Genomic DNA, 24,457 nt, shown 5'->3' with positions numbered 1-24,457 from the left:
GCTCTGTCACAATATACTTATCCTTCCTTTGAAGGAGAACTATGACTGCATACCACCAATTGTCAGATGTATTTTTAAGCTTGTACCAGTATAACGTTTATTAAATGTAAGAAAACTGTACAAGTTATAATTTAACAAAATTCAAAATAGTAATTTTTACCTCTGAGGAGGAGAGGAGACACATACAAAAGTCTGTGAAGCACTAGTAAGGCTCCATTTCTTAGATTGAGTGGTATTTGGGTATTTATTTTATAATTGCTCATTAAAATGTTTTACATATCTTGAAAGTATTATATGATACCTCAATAAAATGAATGAAATAAAAATTATCAAGAAACATCCTCGTGAAGGTTCAGAAAACTAGAGAAACAAAAAGCATAAATGTGTTTAAGAAAAAGTGGGTCATGTTAAAATTAAATACACGATTTTTCATGTATTACTTAATAGATTAATAAACCTAGAACACAGCCTTCAGTTTTCTTAGTAGAGATGTTTTATATGAAAACTCTCAATTGAATGTAATGCAGAATAAAGGTTCTCCCATCTAGTATTAAATACTTCAGAACTGTCACTTTCTATTCACTTTTTAAAGAAGTCACTATATTCATATTAAGGAAATCCTGGGATATAAGGAGCAATGGATCCCACACACTAGAATAGTTCTATCTTAACCCAGCTTTCCTTCTGTAAAGTATACTTAGACAGTAGTCCAAATTAAAACAGGAAGCATGGGGGTTTTAAAAAGAAGACTAGCGGATATGAAAACTGAGGTCTTGAGATATTTGAAAATATAGAAAACTACAGAAGCTAATCAATAGGAGGAGACTCTATTCTAACTAGACTCTAGAAACATTTTTCTTTGAATGGCATAAAAATTGTTGTACTATGTTTGTCAAAAACCAAAGTATTCTCTGATATGTATAGCATATAAGTCACATGCACATATATGTCTATATACACATATATATACATCACTACTATTGAGTTTATTCCAACACATAGGGACTCTGTGTAGGGTTTAAAAAGCTGTAAATCGTTATGGGAGCAGATAGCTTCAACCTTCTTCCTTGGTGTGGTTGACAGGTTTGAGCCGCTGACCTTATGGTTAGCAGTCCAAAGCTTACCCGACCGAGTATTTATATGTTGTTAACATTCAGCTTCAACCTACATAAAAATAAACAACCGAATAAAGCATAAATATTTCTCTATATTGTTAATATTACAGAGAAAGGAGAAAATAATGAATCAAGGGTGGGCTACTCCTTTCTATAGCATATATAGCCCTATCGAGTAGAAGGGTCTAATCTCAGGTCTGCAACTTAAAGCCAAGAGATGTTTTACATACAAAAATGAATGAAATAAAAATTATCAAGAAACACCCTTCTGAATGTTCAGAAACTTAAAGAGACAAAAAACATAAAAGTGCCTAAGAAAAACTGAGTCATGTTAAAATTAGATACAGGCTTTCTCATCAGCTGTGTTACTTGAAAGATGGATGCACCTTGATGAGGCGGCCTGCTCCCAGCAGCCTGCGTAGAGTCACTATGCATTGGGATTGACACTATGGCGGTGAGTCTGGTTGTGCTTGGCTGGCATGTAATGGTGGGTAACAGTAGTCTAGGGGTTTTACATATATCAAATGTATTAATCCTCACGATCATATGATTTAAGACTATAAGTGTAGTATCACCATTTTCCTGAGGTATAGCAAGGGTATATTCCTAAACTGGAAACATTGAAAATGAGGTAGAAAAGCTCATTCATAAACATTTAAAATTGCTACAGAGCTTACCATTCTCTCAATCTGATGACTCCTTTCGATAAACTCTCTTGAGGTTTTCCTTGCATAGTTTTCTTTGTATTTGATGTTTGTGACTTTAAAAGAGGCAAGGTAATAGAATGACCTATCGTCTGGAAGAGAAAATAAAGGAAAGATTCATGGTTAAATATAATCGGTACCTTGGCCCTCACATTGCCAACATGCCTTACTATATGTAGTTTTAAATTATTTAGAACAAAAATATAATGAACATAAAATGGAAAATAGAGAACTCAGAATATTTCATTTAGAGATAACAAAATTGGCATAAAATTGGACATGTCATATATAATGGAAAGTAAGTACAAAAAGCAATTGCCCACATGAGATATCACTCCAGACTCAGTGATATAGCTATGGTTTAAAACAAACAAACAAATAAAACTCTCAGAAAACAACAAGTGGATGTGTTGAAGCCCTCACTCCTTGCTGGTAATATTATAAAATAGTAAAGATATTGCCATAAAATAGTGTGCTGTTCCTCAAATAGATAAATGTAAAATTATATAATCCCCAAATTCCACTTGTAGGTATGCAACCAAAATGGTTGAAACCAGAATTACAAAGACAGTGATATAGTCTTACGATGGAGCAAACCAAAATTTAACATCAATAAAAGTTAAATTATTAAAAATATATATTACTATCATGTGAATGTAATTCTTTGATTTAGATGGCGGGGAATTTAAAGATAGTAAGCCATGGATTCCTGAGCCAGTATACATATGGACACTTACCCTCAACCACGAAATGCGTGACTATACCAATTGCAATTCCTATGATTGCTGCAATTATCAATGTGAAAATCGCTAGCCTTATAGGATCCCAAAACTGCTGTCTTCTTTGATATTCAACCTGTGGGTATTCAGGTTCTGAAAGTTCAAGCGGTCTGTGGAATAGAAAGGAATGAACTGTTGTTAGGTTGCTGGTAGGTTCTGTTAAGTCTGTTCGACTCGTAGCAACCCTGAGCACCACAGAACGAACACCAGGCACTCCGGCACTGTCCTACGCCTCGTCTCTACGCTCACTTCAGGAATTCCTTTCAGAAAACAGTTTGTAACATTTTTTTGACAGTGGAATACTTAGATCTTAAAAAGATCACAAGGTTTTCATTTGCCTCCCTTTTAAAGACCATAATCAGAGTACAAGTTGAAGTTAAGCTTCTACCAATACTGATGTTCAAGTATGGTTATCTTCCCACTATTCTTTGCTTCTGGAGTATTGTTTAACTTGGAAATTAAATGCAGAAACACCAAAGTTCTGTTAATAAAAAGTTAATCTATAAATAGCATTCTCTTGTCATTTAAAGAAGAGAATGCTTACAAAAAAGTAAAATAACAGTCAGTGAGTTATACTTCATTAAGAATTTTAATGAATCCACTTTTTAATATCATTAAACATTTTTAATAGTTTAAGAATAGCAACATTGCATTTTGAAGAACTGCTCTAATTAGTTTGGAATTATTGTTTTTAGTATTCATTTTACTAGCACCTTCCGGTGAAATAATGAAGTACGCATTGAACTTGGTAAGACTGCACCTCCAGTCCTCATGAGTACTTCATTGCCACTTGTCTCCCATGTGCCTCCGCCCCTGCATGCATCGCTTCCCTACCTAAAATACCTTCCATCGTGGAATTTAGCTTTAGCCTTTTCTATCTGAAATTTGACATATATATATTTTTCCTTCTGTAAACATGTTTTGTGCTTTAAATTGTATTTAATAAATATCTATAATAAACTTTGTTTCATTAGATGCATAAAGTTCTTAAAATAGTGCTTAATGCATATTAGCAGTGTTTCATTCACATTTTTATGTCTCTAGGAGTTCTGGTGGCATAGTGGTTATGCACCGGGCTACTAATCACAGGGTCAGCAGTTTGAAACCACCAGCCCATCCGCAGGAGAGTGATGAGGCTTTTACTCCTGTAAAGAGTTCTAATCTCTACCCTATCCTAAAGGGTTGCTGTGAATTAGAATCTACTCATTGGCAGCAAGATTTTGGAAATCCCTAGTGGTTTGGTGAGTTTTGCCTTGAACTGCTAACCAAAGAGTCAGCAGTTCAAAACCACCAGACCTTTCTACTTTTACAGAGTTACCATGTCAGAGACCCACAGGGGCAGTTCTACCCTGTCTCTTGTGGTTGCTTTGAGCCAAAAGTGACTAGATGTTTGGGAGAGGTTTTTTGGTTTTTTGTTTGTTTGAGATCCCTAAAGTATTTTCAATTACCTCACATGCATGTGAAATTTGGACATTAAATAAGGAAAACTAAAAAAAGATTGATGCATTTGAAAATATGTTGATATCATAGAACATTGAATGTACCATGGACAGCAACAAAAATCAAACGAATCTCTCTGGGAGGAAATACAACCAGATGCTCTTTAGAAGTGAGGATAGTGAGACTTCTCACGTACTTTGACATATCAGGAGAGCCCAGTCCCTGGAAAAGCATATCGTGCCTGGTAAAGTAGAAGAACAGCAAGAAAGAGGGAGAGCCTTGGCAAGATGCAATGATTGGCTCAAACACAACAATCATTTTGACGATCGCGAGGGTCTAGACCTTGTTTCTTTCTGTTGTGCATGGGTCACCATGAGATGGAGCTGACTTAACCACACCTATCACTAACAGATCCCTAAAAGCATAAAGACTTTAAGATACAAAATATACCTTGATGGTCACCCTTCAAAAGGGGAAACAGACAGGGGCTGAAGCAATCAATAGAGTCTACAAAGAGTTAAATTAAGTCTGGACATAAAGAAAAAGCAATTTATTTCTGAGGGGGCTGTGAAAAAAATATTTTACCGAGAATGCAAGATGATTAACATTTTGAAGAATGAAAATTCTTCAGGTAGAAAAAAGAGGATAAGAGAAATAGTATGTACAACATATAGACTTTTTAAACAGAATGAATAATAATTAGTGCGAGAAAAAAAAAGGCTAAGGAAAACACGACTTCTGCTCGTAAAGAATGGCCAGTTCACGCCCTGCCAGACTGGGGAAGGATGTGGCTAGACTACTAGAATTCGTGGACTAGGGCCAATTCATCAGGAGTCTCGTAACCCAAGATTAAAGGTTTACAATCTGCCCTGCAGGAGATGGGGAGCCAATGAGAGTTTAATCAGACTGTAATGATCACAGTGGTGTGGTTGAGGTTGAAGATTAAGCAAAAGTGTGGACAAGTAGACTAGGTTAGAGGTCATTGAGAGTTTGTACCTCATTAGGAACCTACAGAAGAGAGATAGTTAGTGCTTGAATATTATGATACTTGAATGGAGAAAAGAAAGTATATCATGTTATTTCAAGTAATTGATTAACTATGGGACAAGCAAAGGATTAAAGCCCCCTTTGATTGTAATTCCATGTAAATGGGGTTCCTTCAGGAAAGCTGATTATTATAACAGAAAGAAAACTTGGTGGAAATAGATACAGACACCAAAGTAGTTGACAGAACAATTTCTTGCCCTTGCACCTATATCTGAGCCAAATGAAGTGTCTTTGAATTATTTTGTTTTGGCTGTAATACAATATCTGGTTGCAGAATTCTAGTACAAGCAACTGGTATGGTTGCAGCCACACACCCAGGACAAACCCCAGAGGGTACTAATGTCTCCAGGTGCATGCCTTTGTCTTCGTCCACAGCTGCCAGCTTCGCCCCCAACTCGATAGCAATAAGAATTCTTGATTAGTTTGTGGAGGTCTTCGTTACGCTTTTTTAGAATTCTCACCTTCTAATAAGGAAGACCAAAGAAGAATGAATGCATTTGAATTAGGGCGCTGACAAAGACTATTAAAAGCACTACGGACTGCCAGACACCGTAACCGACTCGACGGCACCTAGCAACAACCTGTTGTAGGTTCTGTCCGGTTCATTGCCCTTCGATATGCAAAAAAAAAAAAATTCATGAGAATAAAATTTTGTCAAATTTCTGGGATGATAATCAAGTCTTATGTCACAACACTGACTTTCATTATGGACATAGTTAGACAATTAGTTTCTCTTGCTGATTATCAGCTATTTTCTGTCTGATAAAACTGGGTTGGTAACTTCTCTCTCAAGCGATATTTAAAGTAAGTTTACTAAATACTCATTTCTATGTTTTAAAGTGTGTCTTATGCACACACAAGCTAGTTTATAAAATTTGCAAATCTTTATAAGGTACTCTAATTGTGGGAAATAATTTATTTATTTTTCTACAAAACAAAATAAGAGACAATTTAAAAGAAATATTTTGGCCAGGGAGTTATGAAATGCTGTAATGAACTAATAAAATAACAAAAATGTGGTGAAAGCACTTGAGTATAAATACTCTTTAAGAATTTGACTATGGTAAATTAGCTTTGCAAAAGTTATTTTATTTTGTAGACATTTGAAACTCCAAATGGCTTTAAATATTTTTGGTTTTTCCTGATTTGCATGTAACAAGTTCTACATTTAAATCTGAATATATTTTACACATACTTCTTCTTATGACCTGATAATTAATGTGTTTCTATATTGCAACAGAATTATCTTCAGTTCAACACACTCTCACATGTTATTGTTCTTTATAATTTATCAAAATAAGTTTCTGGATTTGTAAAGCAATTAATGAAATACTTCTGATGTCTATAAGCATAAACAGCAAGAATATAAATCTACTGTTTCTTTAATGACAAATACTCTGACTAGTTTGCTGGTTCTACTACCAAACACTAAGCAGAATGAAAACAAAATTCATGGTCCTCGATCTGAAAGTAGAAAACCCAGAATATTTAAAATGAAACCTATACCTTTATTCTAATAACATTCTGAGGTACTCTCATTTACTGGGCCAGTATGGATATCAAATAGCATTATTGTGACATCACATTATTATTGTGAGAATATATAAAACAGCTATTAGTTTTGGAAATGAACCATATTTAAAATCCATTAAAATAAGGGAAATATAAGAACCACAGTATTTTAAAAATTTGAATATAAATAAAATTTGCATGTCTATCATAATGAAATACACATGGAAACAGTATTACAAAGAACATGGAATTGAACATTGTTGTTGTTGTTAGATTCCATCAAGTAGATTCCGACTCATAGCCACCTTATGTACAACAGAATGAAGCACCGCCCAGCCCTGTGCCATTAGCACAGTCTTTCTTATGATCTGGCCCACGGTTGCAGTCACTCTGTCCATCCATCTTTCTGAGATCGTGCCTCTCTTTTGCTGACTCTCTATTTACCAATCATGATGTCCTTCTCTAAGCATTTGTATCTACTGATAACATGTCCAAAGTATGTGCGATGAAGTCCTTTCATCCTTACTTCTAAGGACTATTCTAGTTGCACTTTTTCCAAAATAGATTTGTTTGTTCATTGGACAGTCCATGGTACTTCAAAATTTCTTCACCAGTTCCATAATTCGAGCACACTGATTCTTCTTTAGTCTGTCTTATGCAATGTCCAACTTTTGCACACATATGAGGTGATTGGAAATACCCTGGCTTGCATCAGAGGCATCTTAACCCTCAAAGGAACCTCCCACTTTTCAAGACTTTACAGAGGTCTTGTGCAGCAGATTTACCCCAGGCAATGCATCAGTTGCTCTCTTGACTGCTGCTTCCATGAGCTTTGAATGTAGATTCAAGGAAGACAAACTCCTAGACAACTTCAATCTTTTCTCCTTTTATCATGTTACCTATTGGTCCAGTTGTCAGGACTTTTGTTTACTTTACATGGAGTTGTAATCCACACTGAAGGCTGCAATCCTCAATCTTCATTAGCAAGTGCTACAAGTCCTCTTCAATTTCAGCAAGCAAGGTTTTTCTATCTGAATATTGCAAGTTGTTAAGAAGCCTTCCTCCAATTTGGATACTGCATTCTTCTTCATATAATTCAACTTTTATGATTATTTGCTCACATTAGAAGACCTATATTACAACTGGTTTTGGTTGCCATTGCCCTGTTACCTTTGGCATTTCTCTTGATGTTTCTCTCACATCATTATAAGAATCCTCAATTAATTAAATTAGGCTGATAATATTATTCAAAGTCATTGTGAGTATTAAACAAAAAGTTAGATATTCAATCATTGTATGATATCTAAAAAATTCTATTACTAGGACTTGAAAGAAACCATAATTGTCTTTGAGAAAAAGAATAGTTTATTGAACTATTTTGTACTAACTTTCACACATCATTTGAAGGAACACGTGATAAAGGAAAGAAATTAAGTCTATATCCTAGGCCTATAAAAAAGGCTAGTATAGAATTTCTGACATGTAAAAAAATCAAAACTTTTTATTCATTATTAACAATTATTTCATAAATCCCTCTGTGCTATTGGCACTAGCATATACTGGATAGATAGTAAATAAACAACTACTGCATATCCATTGTTTTTTTAGTGCTTATAGTTTAGAGGAAAAAATTCATAAAATAATTAAGCATAGAGATTCTTACAACTTATGATGGAATCTATGAAGAAAATGAAGATATATTAAGTCAAAATTAGGGGTATGGACTCAATAGAAAGAAAGAGACCACTGGAAAGTATGAATAAGACAACGTTTGGCTCACAACATGAAGTATGAGAAGGATCCTCCCATGTCTCCAATGGTTGGGGTTATGTTACTGTCAGTAGAAAGTGTGTGAAGGACCAGCTTTGGAAAATAACCTGGCCGGTTGGGTGAACTGGCCATTGACTAAATGACCAATAAAAAGTAGTTGCAAACCCATGACAATTTTCCCACTTACGAAGAAAGTCGTTCAATTGCATTAGTATAAAGAATATATCTGCTGTTCCCTGGAACTTGTTCTTTCTTATATTTTTCTTGAGTCTAAGTGTATACTATTTCATGTTTATGACTTCACTCAGATATAGAAACTAATTACACTATCACAGTCATACGAAAAAGATTACATTTTAAAAGTGTAGTACTACATCATCCTTTCTTGATATTCTCACAAATAGTTTGATCAAAAGACTAAATACACCTTATAATTACCTCCCTACAGTAAACTAGCAATTGAACCCGACAACTATTTCCTCTTTCAGAGGCAGGTTCTTTGATGATAAGCAAGTTACCCATATATCAGTAGGAAGGTGAGACAGCCTGTCTCCTCTCAATAACTAGTTATGATGAGGTCTATGATTATTTATTTTAAGATGGCTTGCAGGATGTATGGCAATGTTCATTAGGGGGCAATGAGAACAAGGCCAGGCCTTTGTGTGATACAGACAGTACCGTTTCAGTAAGGCCTGATAATCTAGTTCTATAAAGATTATAGCCAGGAAAACCCTATGTAGCACCTCTATTCTGTAATGCATGGGGTTGTTTTAAATCAGAATTGACTCAATGATCACGAGTTATGTGTTTATATTAAAGCTACCTTAGATGTAAACTATTAGTAAGCTATATTATTAAGAACTGAAGCAATCAAAATAGGGTTCTTTTCTAGTTTCCTTCATTGACCTTTCTTAAAATGGAGGGGTTACTTCCATTTAAGTGAGGTTCTAACTACTGTGAAGTTCAAGTAGACCTATATAGACGAAGGCCACTTCCATTGTAGATTAATGCATTAACTGGTGTGAGTACCTATTATGTTCTCAGCTAAACACAATAGGGAGATTGTTACTAAAATTAAGACATTGTATCTCTATGACCCAATTTAAGTATATCTTTTGGATTATTTATCTTTAGGTAAGAACCTGTGGAACACAGTTTTCCAAAATTCCAGTGAAATGTGGGTTTATTTCAGTAGAAATACATATGAGAAATCATAGTATATTTGAACACGACAAAAATAATGAATTCCAAAAATTATGATCAATATATATCAGATTGTCTGCTGTTGACCAAATTATTTTGGAATTCTCTAAATTAATTTATTTGTATCCTTTTAAGATGGTAAACACAAGTATTAAGCATATATGATTTAAGTAGATTGTAGCAATGTCTAAAATAATTACATAATAGGAGACATGTCTTCAGACTTGAGTAAAACTTCCTTAATACCAAACCAATTTACTAAATTTTCTTTAGACAATATTATTACTAGATGAAATCAGTGAAAAAGCTAAATAAAAATTCACATTTAGGCAGGATTTTTTCTGACAACCTTCTGTTTAACATTATAACCAAAACAAAAACAAACTCACTGTGAGCAAGGCGATTCTGTATAATATCAACCCTGTAGGGTAGACAAAACCTGTTCCCTGGGCATTTCTGAGGCTGTAAATCTTTACAGGAGCAGGAAGCTCATCTTTCTCCAGTAGAGCTCTGAGTTTCTTCAGTGGATTTGAACTCCTGCCCAAGCATTAGGAACCTAACATGTAACCCACTACACCACCAGGGCTCCTTCTTAATGTGATACAACCCTAATAATGTTGTTCTAGGTGCCATTGAATCAATTCCAACTCACCGTGACCCTGCATACAGTAGAACAAAACACTCCCGGGTCCTGTGCTACCCTCGCAGTAGTTGCTGGGTGGGAGCCCATTGTTGCAAGCTCTGTGTCAAACCATCCCTTTGAACGTAATCCTCTTTTTTATCCAGCCTCTAGGCCAGTGAGCATGAGTTCTTTCTCTAGGGACAGGTCTCTCCTGACAAGCTCAACGTAAGTGAGACTTGGTCTTGTCTAAGTGTCACTTAGTCACTTCTAGGACCATTTTGGCTGTACTTCTTCCAAAACAGATTGATTCATTCTTCTGGGATTCCAGGTTATATTTGCTATTCTTTGCCAACACCATCATTCAAAGCTACAAATTCTACATCAGGCTTCCCTGTTTGCTGTTCAGCTTCCATATGCAATTGATCATGGCTTGGGTCAGGCCCATGTTAATCCTCAAAGTGGCATCTTTGCTTTATACCACTTTAAAGAGGTTATTTACAACTAATTTGCCAAGGGCAAATGGTGGATCCAAGTAAACTAAAGTCTCTGAAAATTTCATAAACTTCTTCATTTATCATAATGTGGCTTTCAGTGCAGTTTTGGGGAATTTTTGTTTCCTTTGTCTTCCAATGACTCCATAGTGAAGGTTGACCTTCATCAGGAAGTGTTTCAAGTCCTCCTCATTTGTAGCGAACAGTGTTGTGTCATCTTAACCTGTGTATCACAGGCTAAGAAGTCTTCGTCTGCTCTTGATGCTGTGTTCTTCTTCATCTAGTCCAGTCGATTGGATTACTTGTTGAGCTAACATGTTTACATATATGGTAAAAGTAGGCTATAACCCTGACTCACATTATCCTAATTTCAAACGGTACAGTATCCTTTTGTTCTGTTCCAATAACTCTCTTAGCCTATGTTCAGGTTCCCCCAAAGCACAATGAAATGCTCTTGGATCCCCATACTTTGAAATGTGATTCATAGTTCACAATTCAAACAGTCGAAGCCTTGGCATAGTCAAAAAGATACTGGTAGACCTCCTCCTGGTGCTCTGTGCTTTCAGCCAAGAACCATCGGAAAGCCCATGTTCTCTCCAGAATCAGGCATGAAATACTATCATTCCCTGTCAGTGAATTGATACAGCTGCATTTGAATTATCTAAGAAAAAGATTTATTTATGTGTGTGTGGTGAATTGAAATTAATTACTTATGACTCTGCTGTTTCTCAATAACTCCCATCAATAATTGGGTGAGGCCATGGAAGAAGGTGGTTTTGTTCTTGTGGGGTGCCCTTCAGTTGGCTCCAACTCATACTGACCCTGTGTCATCATCACAATGGTTTTTTTTTTAATTTTTGAGCCCATTGATGCAGCCACTATGTTAATCCAGCTTGCTGGGAACCTCTCTCTTTTTTGCTGCCCTTCTAATTTACCAAGAATGGTAACCTTTTCCAGGAACTGGGCTTTTTTGATATGTCCAAGGTATGTGAGGCAAAGGATAGCCACCCTTGCCTCTAAGTAGCATTCTGGCTGTACTTTTTCCAAGACAAATTGGTTTGTTTATTTTGATAGTCCATGGTCTTCATTTTTAATATTTGTGATATTTTCATAATTTCGTGTCATAATCATAATCTTGAGTGAATGGGTGGAGTTTAGCCTGTCAATCAGGTCATAGCCAATGATGCTTCTGTGTGGGCATGATCTTGTCCTGAGGATTCTCGGAACTCCTGTATTCCTTCCTGCAGGTGGAACGTACACACATTCTCTCTGCTCCACATTCCTGTTGACCAGCCACATGTAGCCACACTTATGGCAGCCAGAGCCCTGGAGATGCATGCACTGCCATTGGATCCACAGGACTTTCCACCAACTGGCCTGTGCTCTTCCTTCATTCTGCCTCATTCCACATGTTGCATGAGTCTGAAGAAGAATTTATAAACTGGTATTGGACATATGGGCTAATATCTGACTTATGGACTTGATCTGGACTGGGCTGGGTGTTTTCTAAATATTCAATTACTCATTGATATAAAACTCTCCCTTGCACACATATGAGTGTCTCTGGATTTGTTTCTCCAATCAACCCAGACTAACATAATATTCTTCAGCACCGTAATTCAAGTGCATCTCAGTTCTGCAGTCTTCCTTCTTAAATGTTCAACTTTCACATGCCTCTGAGGTGATTGAAATACCCTGGTCAGGCATGCCTTAGTCCTAACGTGACCTCCCTGCTTCTCAATACCTCAGAGGTCTTCTGCAGTAGAGTTACCCAATGCAATACTTCGTTTGAACTCTTGACTGTGCTTCCCTGAGCATTGATTGTGGATCCAAGTAAGATGAAATCCTTGACAACTTCAACCTTTTCTCAAGGTATCATGATATCACCTATTAGTCCAGTGGTGAAGATTTTGGTTATTTTGACATTGAGTTGTAATCCATATAAAAGGCTTCAACACTTGATTTTTATCAGCAAGTACTTCACGTCCTTCTTACTTATGGCAAGACAATTATCACAGCTGTTAATAAGCCTTCCCCCAATAAGGAGTAGAGGACTCCAACGGAAGGATTAATCAGTTTTGTCATTCCTCTGTCTATAAGAAAGCCATCTTAGAAACAGAGAGAAGGAATTCCTGTGACCATTAAGGATGACGATCCACCAGCTGAGCATGTCTGTGATCAGTGCCTGAAATGAGTCATGCCATACTGAGATCACAAGTACCAGACCACAAGCATCAAGCTCTCTGTAGAGCTGAGGCCAGAGACATTGAGAGTATGAGGTATAGTAGTGAGTGGTCACAGAAAAGGACAGAGGTTAAGTGACCATGTGGCTGAGAGGTTGTGGACAAAAGAGATACTTAGCTGAAGGGAAGTATTACTGTGTGGACCAAACCATATCCTCCATGTTTATTATCCTGACTTGTGATAACTTCCGTAGTATAACCATGAGTATTGTCTGTGACTTCTATGTTGCCATTGCAATAGAATATCAATCCCAACAGAGAAGAAGAATGCCCTGCAAGGGATATTGGTGCCTGAATAGGGCAAAAGAAGGGCGAAGGGTGGAGCTACGTCTAATCTGTGCTTTGTGGCAATGGACCTTGGGCTGGTTTAGGGATGGATTCTCCTCCTTGTTATAGCCAGGGGAGGTCAGAAGTGGCCCCCATGCTATTTCCTCTATGTGATAATAAGGATATTCTTCAAAATTTTCCACATCCTGCTGAATAATCTTTCTTTGAAATAGGCACAGTATGGATCTCATCCAGTCAATTGACTTCCAACATTCTTGGCAGAGACAAGTGAGCGCTTCCAGCCATTGCATCCATGGTTGAAAGTCTCAAGTAATACTCCATCACTTCCTGGAGCCTTATTTTCTACCAATGCCTTCAGTGCCTCTGGATTTTTTTTCTTTCAGTATGATTGACTCTTGATCATATATTTTATACCTGATTAACATTTTGCCCTTAGAAACCTTCAATATGGTAACTTGAGATGTCACTTTTTTCTTCTTCATTTCTTTCAGGTCCAAGAATGGTAAATGTATTTTTCCCTTTGGGTTTTCTAACTACAGGCCTTTGTTCATTTCATTATAATGCCTTACTTTGTCTTCTGGAGTTGCCCTTTGAAATTTTTGATTTCTCTCTTTTATGTCATCATGACCATGACATCCATTCACTTTAGATACTCTACATTCAAAAGCAAGTTTCAAAGTCTCTTCTAAAACCCATTTTGTCTTATTTCTCCCCTATTTTTAAGTGAGTCTTTTCTTTCTTTGTGTATAATGTCCTTGATGTCATCTTACAACTTCTCTGGTCTTTGGTCATTAATTTCAATGTATCCACTCTTTTCCTGGAATTGTCTCTAAACCATGAATATACTCAAAGTCATTGTTAGGCTCTCCTAGATTTGTTTTAACTTTTTTCAGCCTTCGCTTGAACTTGCATATGTGCAATTGATCATTTGTCCCATAGTCAGCGCCAGGCCATGTTCTGACTGATGATGTTGAGCTTCTCCATCATCTCTTTCCTCAATTTGCTATAAATACATCCCCACTGTGTGTGTGTGTGTGTGTGTGTAAAGCATTTGCAATGAAATCATCACTGGTCTTACAACCTCATCATGCCATCTCCTGCACTGTTTATCACCAGTTGCATATTTTCAAACTACTAATGCCGCTTCTTTATTTCTAAATTTCAAATTCTACTTACTAGTAATTATTAATATTTGAAAATGCTTTGAAGCTATGCATAAGGTTTTCAGCAGCTTTTTCCTTCTAGGTAGGGATCCGGGTCCTTCTGTGTTGTCTGTTCTTAGTCTGGAAACTAGGCTGAGACCTGCTCACTTTGGGTGACCTGCTGGCATTTGAAATACCAGCGATATAGCTTCCCATATTACAGCAGCACTCGATCCACCACAGTATGACAAGCTGACGGTCAAGCGGAGGTAGCATATGACGTAGAGTACAGGCAAGAACCAATGGCGCTGAAGGAAGAAATTCACACTCGACTGAATGCCTTAGCCAAAAACAAGACTCCGTTCATTTTGGAATGAATACCCATTGAAACGTTTCAGAAAGCTTGAAGAAGCAGGGAAGCACTTACTCATCTATGCCAGGAAATTTGGAAGTTAGCTACCTGGCCAACTGACTGGGAGAGATGCTTATTTGTGCCCATTCCAAAGAAAGGTGACCCACCAGGATGCTCAGAGTATAGAATGATATCATTGATATCATACACAAGTAAAATTTTGTGTAAGATCATTTAACAATGGTTGCAACAAAATATTTACAAGAAACTGCCAGAAGTTGAGGCCAGATTCAGAAAAAGATGTGGAACAAGGGCTATCATTGCTGATGCCAGATAGATCTTGGCTCAAAGCAGAGAATACCAGAAAAATGTTTACTTGTGTTTCGTTGATTATGCAACAGCTTTCGTTTGTGTGGGCCATAATAAACTGTGAATAATATTGAGAAGAATGGAAATTCCAGAACACTTCATTGTGCTCATTTGGAACCTGCACATGGATCAAAAGGCAGTTGTGAGAACAGAATAAGGGAATACTGCTTTTTTTTTTTAATCAGGAAAGATATGTGTGTGCCAGCGTTGTGTTCTCTCACCATATTTGTTCAATCTGTATGTTGAGCAAATCATCAGAGACTGGATTATATGAAGAGGAGTGTGGCATCAGGATTGAAGGAAGGCTTATTAACAAATTGTTCTATGCAGATGCACAACCTTACTTGCTGAAAGTGAGGAGGACTTGAAGCACTTGCTGCTGAAGGTCAAAGAAGATTAAAGGCATAAATCTAATTTGAACAGCTATAACTTTGTCAGTTGATCCTCCCTCTGATGCATGCTGGATCTGATCTGGTTTTCAACATTTTCTGTATTTTTATTGGTTCCATTTTGTTTTTGTTCATTCATATTAGGGTGTCTCTCAGAAGTGGAGGTCATTGGAGGTCACCCTCTTGATGTTGTGTTATATGTTTATCTGGGTTTCAGTATACGAAACCCAGAATTGATGAACCTATAGGGACAGCAAGTAGAATAAGGGTTTGGGGATGGGGGAGTGCAGAGTAGGGGAGGAGTAAAAAGGAGACAATGTCCAGGAGTCCAGGAAGAAAACGAATGTTTGGAAACTGTGCTAGCCATTTTATAATTCTGCTTGATGTGATTGAATTATGAAATGATATATGTATTAACTCCCAATTAATAATTTTTTTAAAAGGATTGTAGCCATCAGTGTGGATTACAACTCAATGTAAGGATGACTAAAATCCTCACAACTAGACCAATAGGTAACACCATGATTATGGAGAAAGGTTGACGTTGTCAATGATTTTGTCGTTGGGTCCACAATCAATGCTCATGGAAGCAGAGATCAAAGATCAGTTAAACTAAGTAAACCTTCTGCACAGGACCTCTTTCGAATTTTGAAGAGCAAGAATGTTACTTTGAGAACTAAGGTGCGCCTAACCCAGGCTATGGGTATTCTCCATTGCATCATATGAATATGAAAGTTGGTCGTTGAATAAGGAAGACTATAGAAGAATCAGTGTATTTGAATAATTGAATATTGAATATTGAAAGCACCATGGATTTCTAAATGGATAAACCCATCTGAATTGTTAGATGTACAGCCAGAGTACTCCTTAGAGGTAAGGATGGCACGACTTCATCTTACATACGTTGGCATATTAACAGGAAAGATCAGTCCCTGGAAAAGAACATCATGTTTGGTCAAGTGGAGGGGCAGCACAAAAGAGGAAGGCCCTTCAAGAGAGGGATTGACAAAGTTTCTTCAACAATGGATTCAGGCACAGGAACAGTTGTGCAGATACAAGGATCTGTCCGTGTTTGTTCTGTTGTACAAAGAGCCTTTATGGTTCAGAGTCAACCCAACAACAACAACAGTAATTATCAGTGCACCTGTATTGCATGTTTGATCATTTTCAGACTGTGAAAGCTGGTAAAAAAAAATCCCCAATTACTTCATCTTTTCATTTGTATTTGGTATATCCATTTTAATAATAGTCATATTAATTGGTTTTTTGTCAGTATATGGAAATTATCCTATCACTGACAGTGTTATACTTCAGGATAGAATATGAAATGTTCTTTTTAATGACAAATGTGATGTTATTCCTCTTAAATTCTTATTTCCAGCATAGAAGACTGTATAAGTTTCCAATTTTAAATGGCCACTACCAGTCCATGTCAGGTGACTAATGCTTAGGTTATTAGTATTGAAGCATTCCATTTCATTTTTCATATTCAAATATTCCTCAATCAATACTTCATTCATTCTACATTTTGATACAAATTGAAGTTTGCAGTTGTTTCTTCTCATTTTGAATAATGCTTCACCAGCAAATGAAGGTATCAAGACCTTTACTACATCTGTGTCATTAAAGTCAACCCTACATATGGAAGCAGATCTTTCCAGTGGCATGTTAAGGGCCTTTCGACCTGAGAGGCAACACATCAGGCAACGTGCTGTTACATTTATTTAGAAGTCAGAAAACCTGGACCTTCTTAGTCTGGCTTAGGTTTAGTGCTCCTGAAATTCTGGCTTACCGTAAAGTGCCTAATTCTCAGCTTCTCTAGTTGATTAACCAGCTTTGATACATGTAAGTGGTGGTTTTTAAATCATTTTACTTTTTTGTTCTACTAAAATTGCCAAATATATAATTTTCAAAGCACAGATATCGCCAGTTCCTTTAAGTGGCGCGGTGTCAGTTCTGGCTCTTGGCCGCCACGTGCGCTGCAGAAGAGACGTGCACTGTTTGTAAAGGTTGCTTTGCTTCTCAGAAGTAGACTGTAAGGTGCTAGAGGGCAGTGTGACACCAGGAGTTACCAAGCTAGGTGACACCAGCCCTAGCGGTACCACTGACGAGGAACATGGAGCACTAGAACCCGATGGCACATGGTCTGGTCAGCAGAAAAATGTTATCTATTTGCTACACCCAGTTCAAAACTACGTAAGAACCAGCTCTTGTGTGTCTATCATATGGCAAACATAAAGTCTATTTTAAAATATTTAAAATACCGAAGGCGTGCGTTCAATAAGCTCATATGTATAAAAGGAAGGTATAAAGGATAAAATGAATATAGTGTCATTGGGGAAAATAATAAAAGTACCAAGCACAGTAATAGGAAAACGTGGAGAATTTCCATGATAAAAGCTCTTGGGGCAAAGGTCAAAAGTGAGGACAGGAACTATTTCTCAGATGGTACAGTCTGGCTGGCCCTTAAAGGCTAAACCAGGTTCTCTGGCCACATATCACTGGCTACAAATGCTCCACTTCTTTGGTTCTGGCTTAGAAGTAGAACTTCTGATTTATGGAAGCATCTTGCTAAGTTTCTATTTGGAAGTTAAAGAGATCTCCACCGATGAACAGTATTTTTCACTACCATTTGAAAAAAGTGATAAAATTGCCCAAATAAATTAAATTTCACATTTTGGATAGAAAATAAGCATAATTTAAGAGAATCTGGGGAGATTTTAATGGTATAAATAGTTTAATTTAATTTAGTTTCGTCTGATCTTTGAAAAATTCCTTTGGGAAGATTTGCAATACTCGAAAGCATGAGTCAGAAAATATTGGCAATGGTGGGTAGTAAAAGGGAGTAGCTAATTGTTGTGGCATTTAAAATAAAACAGTCATGCAAGTTGTGATGACACTTGTATTTTCATGATGAAGCAAAATTCACTTTGGCCTTCCTTAAAGTTTCAAAGACATGAACAAATAGAATTGTAGCACAGAATAGCCTTAGCTTTGCCCAAAATGTCTTAAGAATAGGCCTTGTGAAGGTCATGATATTAAGGGACTTCACATGTACAAAGACCTGGTAATGTGGCAGGAAACTGGAGGAATTTTAAGTATGAATTCATCAGATGAATCAGCGTCCTATCAGCTATCAGTGACTGGTTTGGCAGGTGAAAGATACGGAAGAGCAAAGTTACACTGTGTGGGCAGAAAATGCCTGGTATCCTTCACCTTAACTGGAATGTGTGAGAGGGTGGAGGGGCATGCTGATGCTGCCCAATCCTATTTACACAATTGAATATAAGTCAACATCACATACAACATTTATGTGATAATAATTTCAAAAATGTCCTTAATATATTTTTCTCACACCTATGAGTTCAGATCCAGCATAAAATTTGTCCCTGTATAGGCAGTGAAATCTTTAGCATTGGCCCCAGAATCATGGCTGCCATCCTGTGAGCAATCAGAATCAACCACCTCCCAGACTACACTCGCTACCGAGGAAGATAATTAGCCCTACTTCTGACAGCGGCTACATGAGCAGCAATATGATAACATTCTTATTTTTAAATCCTCGAAGTGTTTCTAAGCCTGTTTGTATTCTTCAAAAACATCGGAAACATGGTCAGGAAGTGGGACAACCGGTAAGTGATGCTGCACTGTGGGACTGGAATCAATGATATGAGACAAAAATGTGTGAATTGTTTAATGGAAAACTAATCTGCTCTCGACATTTTGGGTTTAAGTCATATCATATTGTGCCACTAAAACTACCAAATATATAATTTTCAAAACCTAGATATACCCAGTTTTTTCTAAGTGCAATGGAGTCTGTTCTAACTCATGGGAACCCCATGCATATCAGAGTAGAAATGTACTCTGTTTTTCAAAGATTGGTTTAAACTTTTATAGAATTCACAATAAAAAGTTTAAAATATATATAGCCCTGGGGCTTCTAAATCTTTTGTTATGTAGAGACTAACTAATATATAGATTTTATTTAATGCCAATAAGATATTGTGGTTGCAATGACTGCCACGTGTCTTTTAACAAAAACAGCCCTTTTGATTTCATTAATTCAACACTTATTTATTGAAAATTTTCCCAGTGCCAGACACTATTTTAGAGATCTAGCACTGATAAGGATATAGTCCATCAGTTCTCAACCTGTGACTTGCGACCCCTTTGGGGGTTGACCGATCCTTTCACATGGTTTGCCCGATTCATAACAGTAGCAAAATTACAGTTATGATGTAGCAACGAAAATAATTTTATGGTTGGGTGTCACCACATGAGGAACTGTATTAAAGGGCCACGGCATTAGGAAGGTTGAAAACCACTGATATAGTCTCTTCTTACGGAGATTATCTCCTGGTAGAGAAGATAGGTGTGAAAAATAAATTAAGTATATATGTATATAAATAGATATCCAAAAGGCCTGACTATATATGTGACTTGGAAGAAATATAGCCAGATTGCTCCTTAGAGGTAAGAAGGGTGAGACTTCGTCTGAAGTGCTTTGGACATGTGAGGAGAGACTAGTCCCTGGAAAAGGGCATTATATTATTCTTAGTAAAGTAGAAAGGCAGTGAAAAAGAAGGTTGTAGACATGATGGTTTGGCACAGTGGCTAGAGCAAAGGGCCCAAACTCAAGAATAATTGTGAGTATGCCGCACAACCAGGCAGTGTCGCCCTCTGTTGTGCATAGAGTTGCTAGGAGTCTGAACGGATGCACTAGCACCTGACATAGCAACAGGGGCTGCAGAAGAAAATGCTGGAGAGATTACAGCCAAGGAGTTCACTTACTACACGAGGTCTGCAAGAGCTGGAGTCAGCTTGTCTCTCCCTCTCTCTTCAGGAATCAACATCAATTGTCTGGTAAGAAGATACAGAGTGGAGAGAAGGGTGGTGTGTGATACTAATTAAATAAGGTGATCCATGAAACTTCTCTGCAGAGTTGACATATAAGCAGGGATATGATCAAAATGAAGGACTGAGCCATCGATATCCGAGGGGAAATGGGTGTGAGTAAAATGGAGACCTTAATACATTTGCAGAAAAGCAAATAGATCAGTTGTCCAGTGTGACCAGGGTGGCAAGCAGAGCGGAGAGAAGTTGAGGTCAGAGAAGACCATGGTCAGGGCTGGTGTAGTTTAACTGGATTAAGAAAGGATGTCAATAAAGATAGGGTGGTCCCTTTAAACTATGTCCCTGTGTAGAAGATACTGTAGTGAAACAGGGCTGTCCAGAGGGCCATTAAAACTCAGGTGAGACATGATGGTGACCTGAACGAGGATGTTAGGAGCGAGGGAATCAGACATCATTGTATTCAAAATACATGACTATGGTATGTTGAAGGCTGACAGAATCTCGTGAGCTATGACACGTAAAAAAAAAGAGAACAAGAATGATTCCAAATACATTAGGCAAAGCAGGCTAAAGAGTGAGAATGTCCATTTTTGGAAACATTTTTAAGGCAGTCAGATTATTTTTAGCAAATTAATTCTTAAATGAAACTATGTAACTATAGATATAGATGCTATAGATAGAGATGTAGATGTAAACGTAGATAGAGCTAGAGTTGGAGCGATATAGATATACAGGAGCAAATGTAGATGCAGATTAAACATAGATTAGATATAAAGATCAGACCGGTTCTGGATGGAACGTATTTGGAAAACTTTGCTAGCTTGCTATTGCCTCACTTTGGCGATTTCTAATACACTCATTTTCAAAAAACACTACTTACTTTCACTCGGAAGAACAAACTCCTTAGCATAACCCTGAACAGCCCTCTCTGTCATCTAGCCCCTTTGTTCACCTTCTCACATTCTTCTAATTCCTTTCTTGATTTTGCCGAAAATGTCAGAGTAAAACTGTGTTCCATGGGAATTTCAGAGGCTGATTTTTTTGGAAGTAGTTTGCCAGACCTTTCTTCTGAAGTGCTCGAACCTGCAACCTTTCAGTTAACTGCAAATGCTTTAAAGATCTGCACCACCCAGGGACTCCAGTAAACCGAATAGAATTGCAAATTCAAAGTTAAATGTACCTTTATAGTTAAATCTACTTTTATCACTAAAATCTCCTTTTCCATATCCTGGTCAAAACTTTGTCCAATCTATTTTCTACTATATTCCCAAGTCACCTCCTTTTACCTTTCAGTAGCTATAATGATGTTTTTAGGCATGCGTTCCTAAAATTCACATCTATTGCACTACTTGTATTGCTTTAGGATCATATAAAATGATTTGATCCTTCTTTCACATGTAATTCATTCACCAATTCCTTTTTCACCTCTGTTTGTTTATTTCATATGAGATTATACAGTATTTGTTTTTTTTTTATTTTGTTGTGGTTCTTTTATTTTCTCTTAAAAATCATTTTATCAGACTATAATCCAGACATCTTGCCATTCAATAGTCCAATCATATCAAGCAGCAGTGTTCTACAATCATTTACACAATCATTTTCAAAACATTTTCTTGCTTCTTGTACTGCTTGATAGCAGCTCCTGATTACCTCCCCGCCCCTGATGTATCCCCCAGGAAGCCCTTATTCTAACTATTGCCCCTATAGATCCACCCAACCTGAGTTTCATATACTAAAAAACATAGAAAGATACATAACAGAGAGTCAAGGACTCTAACAATGACACTGTACAACCTTTCAGTTGTAGATAAACTCCAATTTCAAACAAACAATAGAAAATATTAAATTTCAGATCAATCTCAAAATGTATCAAAAGGGAGACAAGGTTTTAACCATTCTACTCAGGATTATCATTTAAATGCACTCTAATAATCTCTCCAGTACTCTCTGTTTGATAATCAGGTTATTCCCATCCCTCACTTATAGTCAGAGGGGAATCATCAAAGACTTATTCCATGTGCAGATCCTGTGAATGGATTTGGGGTTTCCACTGTCAACCATAGACTTCTGCAAACCAGAACTTCAAAATTTAAGCTATCCCTAATTTGGATTTGGATTATATCATTTACAATCCTTGGATCACAGATGTTGGTGTGCTTCTTCCACGTGGGCTTAGTTAACTTCTTATGTAGATGGCTGCTCATTTGAAAACAAGCTTTTAAGACCCAAATACTATTCTTATACTAGCTTGGCACTATCTAATTTTTTCACATTTTGCTATAGTACCCATATGTTCTGTTTCCTTCATGAGGGCACGAATTGAGCAGGACTGTATCATAAGAATCAATTTTTCTTAGATTGGAGATAGGATTAAGTATGAGCCACAAATCCATTCCTAAATCTCTGTTTTCTTTCTGGTTCACCTTAGCGACAATCTTGTCATTTTATGGGACCGAATCTTATCTATCATCTTCCTGTAGCATAAAGACCCTTCAGTTTGTATTGTCTTTGATTTAGCCCATGATAATGTATTTAAAACACAATTGAGAAAGGGTGATTAAACAAGTGTAGACTATCTTAAAATTACAATACATGGATTATTGACTTGAACAGATTCCTTATGTGATAGGATACTATTTATGCACAAAAAATGGGAGCGTGGATCAAACAACATTTACAATGCTCTCTACTGACAATTTCAGGTGTAGGTCTCCCAGAATACTACATACCTTACTGAAGCAAGGAGGGCATTGAAGTAGTAAGCAAATGTTAGTCAACTGCTGACAGATCAATGCTATTGGTAAAGCTGTCCTCTGCTTCCTCAGGCTCCTTGTAATTTTGGCCTTAAATTCTTGTGTTACAGGCATTAACCAATTCTTAATGAGCATATACTATGAACCCTGCACTGTTCTGAACACTAGGCACTAGCCGTTAAGTCAAGGGCTGTGTCTCACATAAATAAAAATCAGATAAGCATTTCGAAGTCCCCCCACCAGTGCGCCAAATTAGAGAATTAAATCTCTTTACTGCATTAGAAGGTGGGGGTGGGGAGGGGGTGGGGGAGGGGGTGGTTTCCCAAAGTATGTATTGAGGAAATCCTTTCTATAAATCTTTCATGAATGGAGAAATGTTTATAGGAATTATATCTAAAAGTAAATAAAAATTATAAATACCACACTTTGCTAGTCTACTTTTCTCATTTAGAATTTAGGACTCTGTCTTTGGTTTAAAATCAACCAACTTGACTCATAAAATAACCCAAAGTCAAGCCTATGAAAATTATAACCAGAGGTTCAAGAACTTATGGGCTAACTTAACTTAACTTAGCTTAACTCACTAAGACCAAAGGAAAGAGGGATAATTTAGTCAAGTGTTGAAGTATGAAGGAAAACTTATTTTATGAAGGCTGGATAAACATTCACTCATAAAGTATGTATGGTTTTATTTAAATCTTTCTGGTCAGTCTGACATGACTTTCTTGTTGGGCATATTTCTATTTATTCATAATGTTATCAAATGTTATAAGGAAATATCAAGAAATTAATTTTAAAAGGGTGAAGTGAATCTATAAGACAATTATAGCTTCAAGATGAGGGTTTAAATATCTGACTCTTCTTGGAGTAAAGACATGTAAATAACCAAACATAAGGTAACCTCAGTACCCTCTACTTGCTGGCCTGAAGATTGATGTGTTCGGCAGGTCTCCACGCAGCAGTCCTCGGGGGAAATTCTTTTATGTCTTACACTTGTCTTCACATAACTTGTATTCAAACTAGAGCATAGATTCACATTAGATATTCTCTCTTCTTCTTGCCAAACATCCTCCATTTGGGGAAATGGCTATGGTTAGTAATAAGTCATGATTAATGACATGGCCTAACTAGGGTTAATGATCTTCATTAAAACACATACGTATAGAAAAAAAAAAAAGCTATAGAGAGACATATTTCATTTGGGAACATTCTTCATTAGGGCTACTATGCTGTCAGCATTGAATGGTTCGCCTGGACAGCAGCCTTACTGTCACCGGAAGTTGTTTTATCAGCGGCTGGGCCAGTGTGTATTTTCAAAAGAGAATTCAAGCATCAAACATAACATCATTTATAACATTTATACGTGATAACTCATAAGAGA

At 37.0% G+C, this 24,457-nt stretch overlaps 1 protein-coding gene across 1 annotated transcript in view; it reads right to left on the bottom strand.

Moving 5' to 3' along the window:
- The window catches only part of LOC101641114 (transmembrane serine protease 11F), a 40,920-nt gene extending 19,279 nt beyond the window's left edge, over positions 1 to 21,641 (bottom strand). The window contains exons 1-3 of the mRNA XM_030888558.1: positions 21,610 to 21,641; positions 2,557 to 2,783; positions 1,793 to 1,911 (exon numbers count right to left, since the gene is read on the bottom strand). Coding sequence (XP_030744418.1) covers positions 1,793 to 1,911; positions 2,557 to 2,783; positions 21,610 to 21,641 — 378 coding nt within the window. The remainder of the gene's footprint in view (positions 1 to 1,792; positions 1,912 to 2,556; positions 2,784 to 21,609) is intronic.
- Between the last annotated feature and the right edge of the window lie 2,816 nt (positions 21,642 to 24,457).

The sequence above is a fragment of the Echinops telfairi genome, unplaced genomic scaffold (assembly GCF_000313985.2).
Source record: "Echinops telfairi isolate 266 unplaced genomic scaffold, ASM31398v2 ScPeMD7_7468;HRSCAF=8506_0, whole genome shotgun sequence".
In the NCBI taxonomy this organism is placed as follows: Eukaryota; Metazoa; Chordata; class Mammalia; order Afrosoricida; family Tenrecidae; genus Echinops; species Echinops telfairi.
Note: the sequence above shows the minus strand (reverse complement) of the source record. Positions and strands in the feature narration are given on the sequence as shown.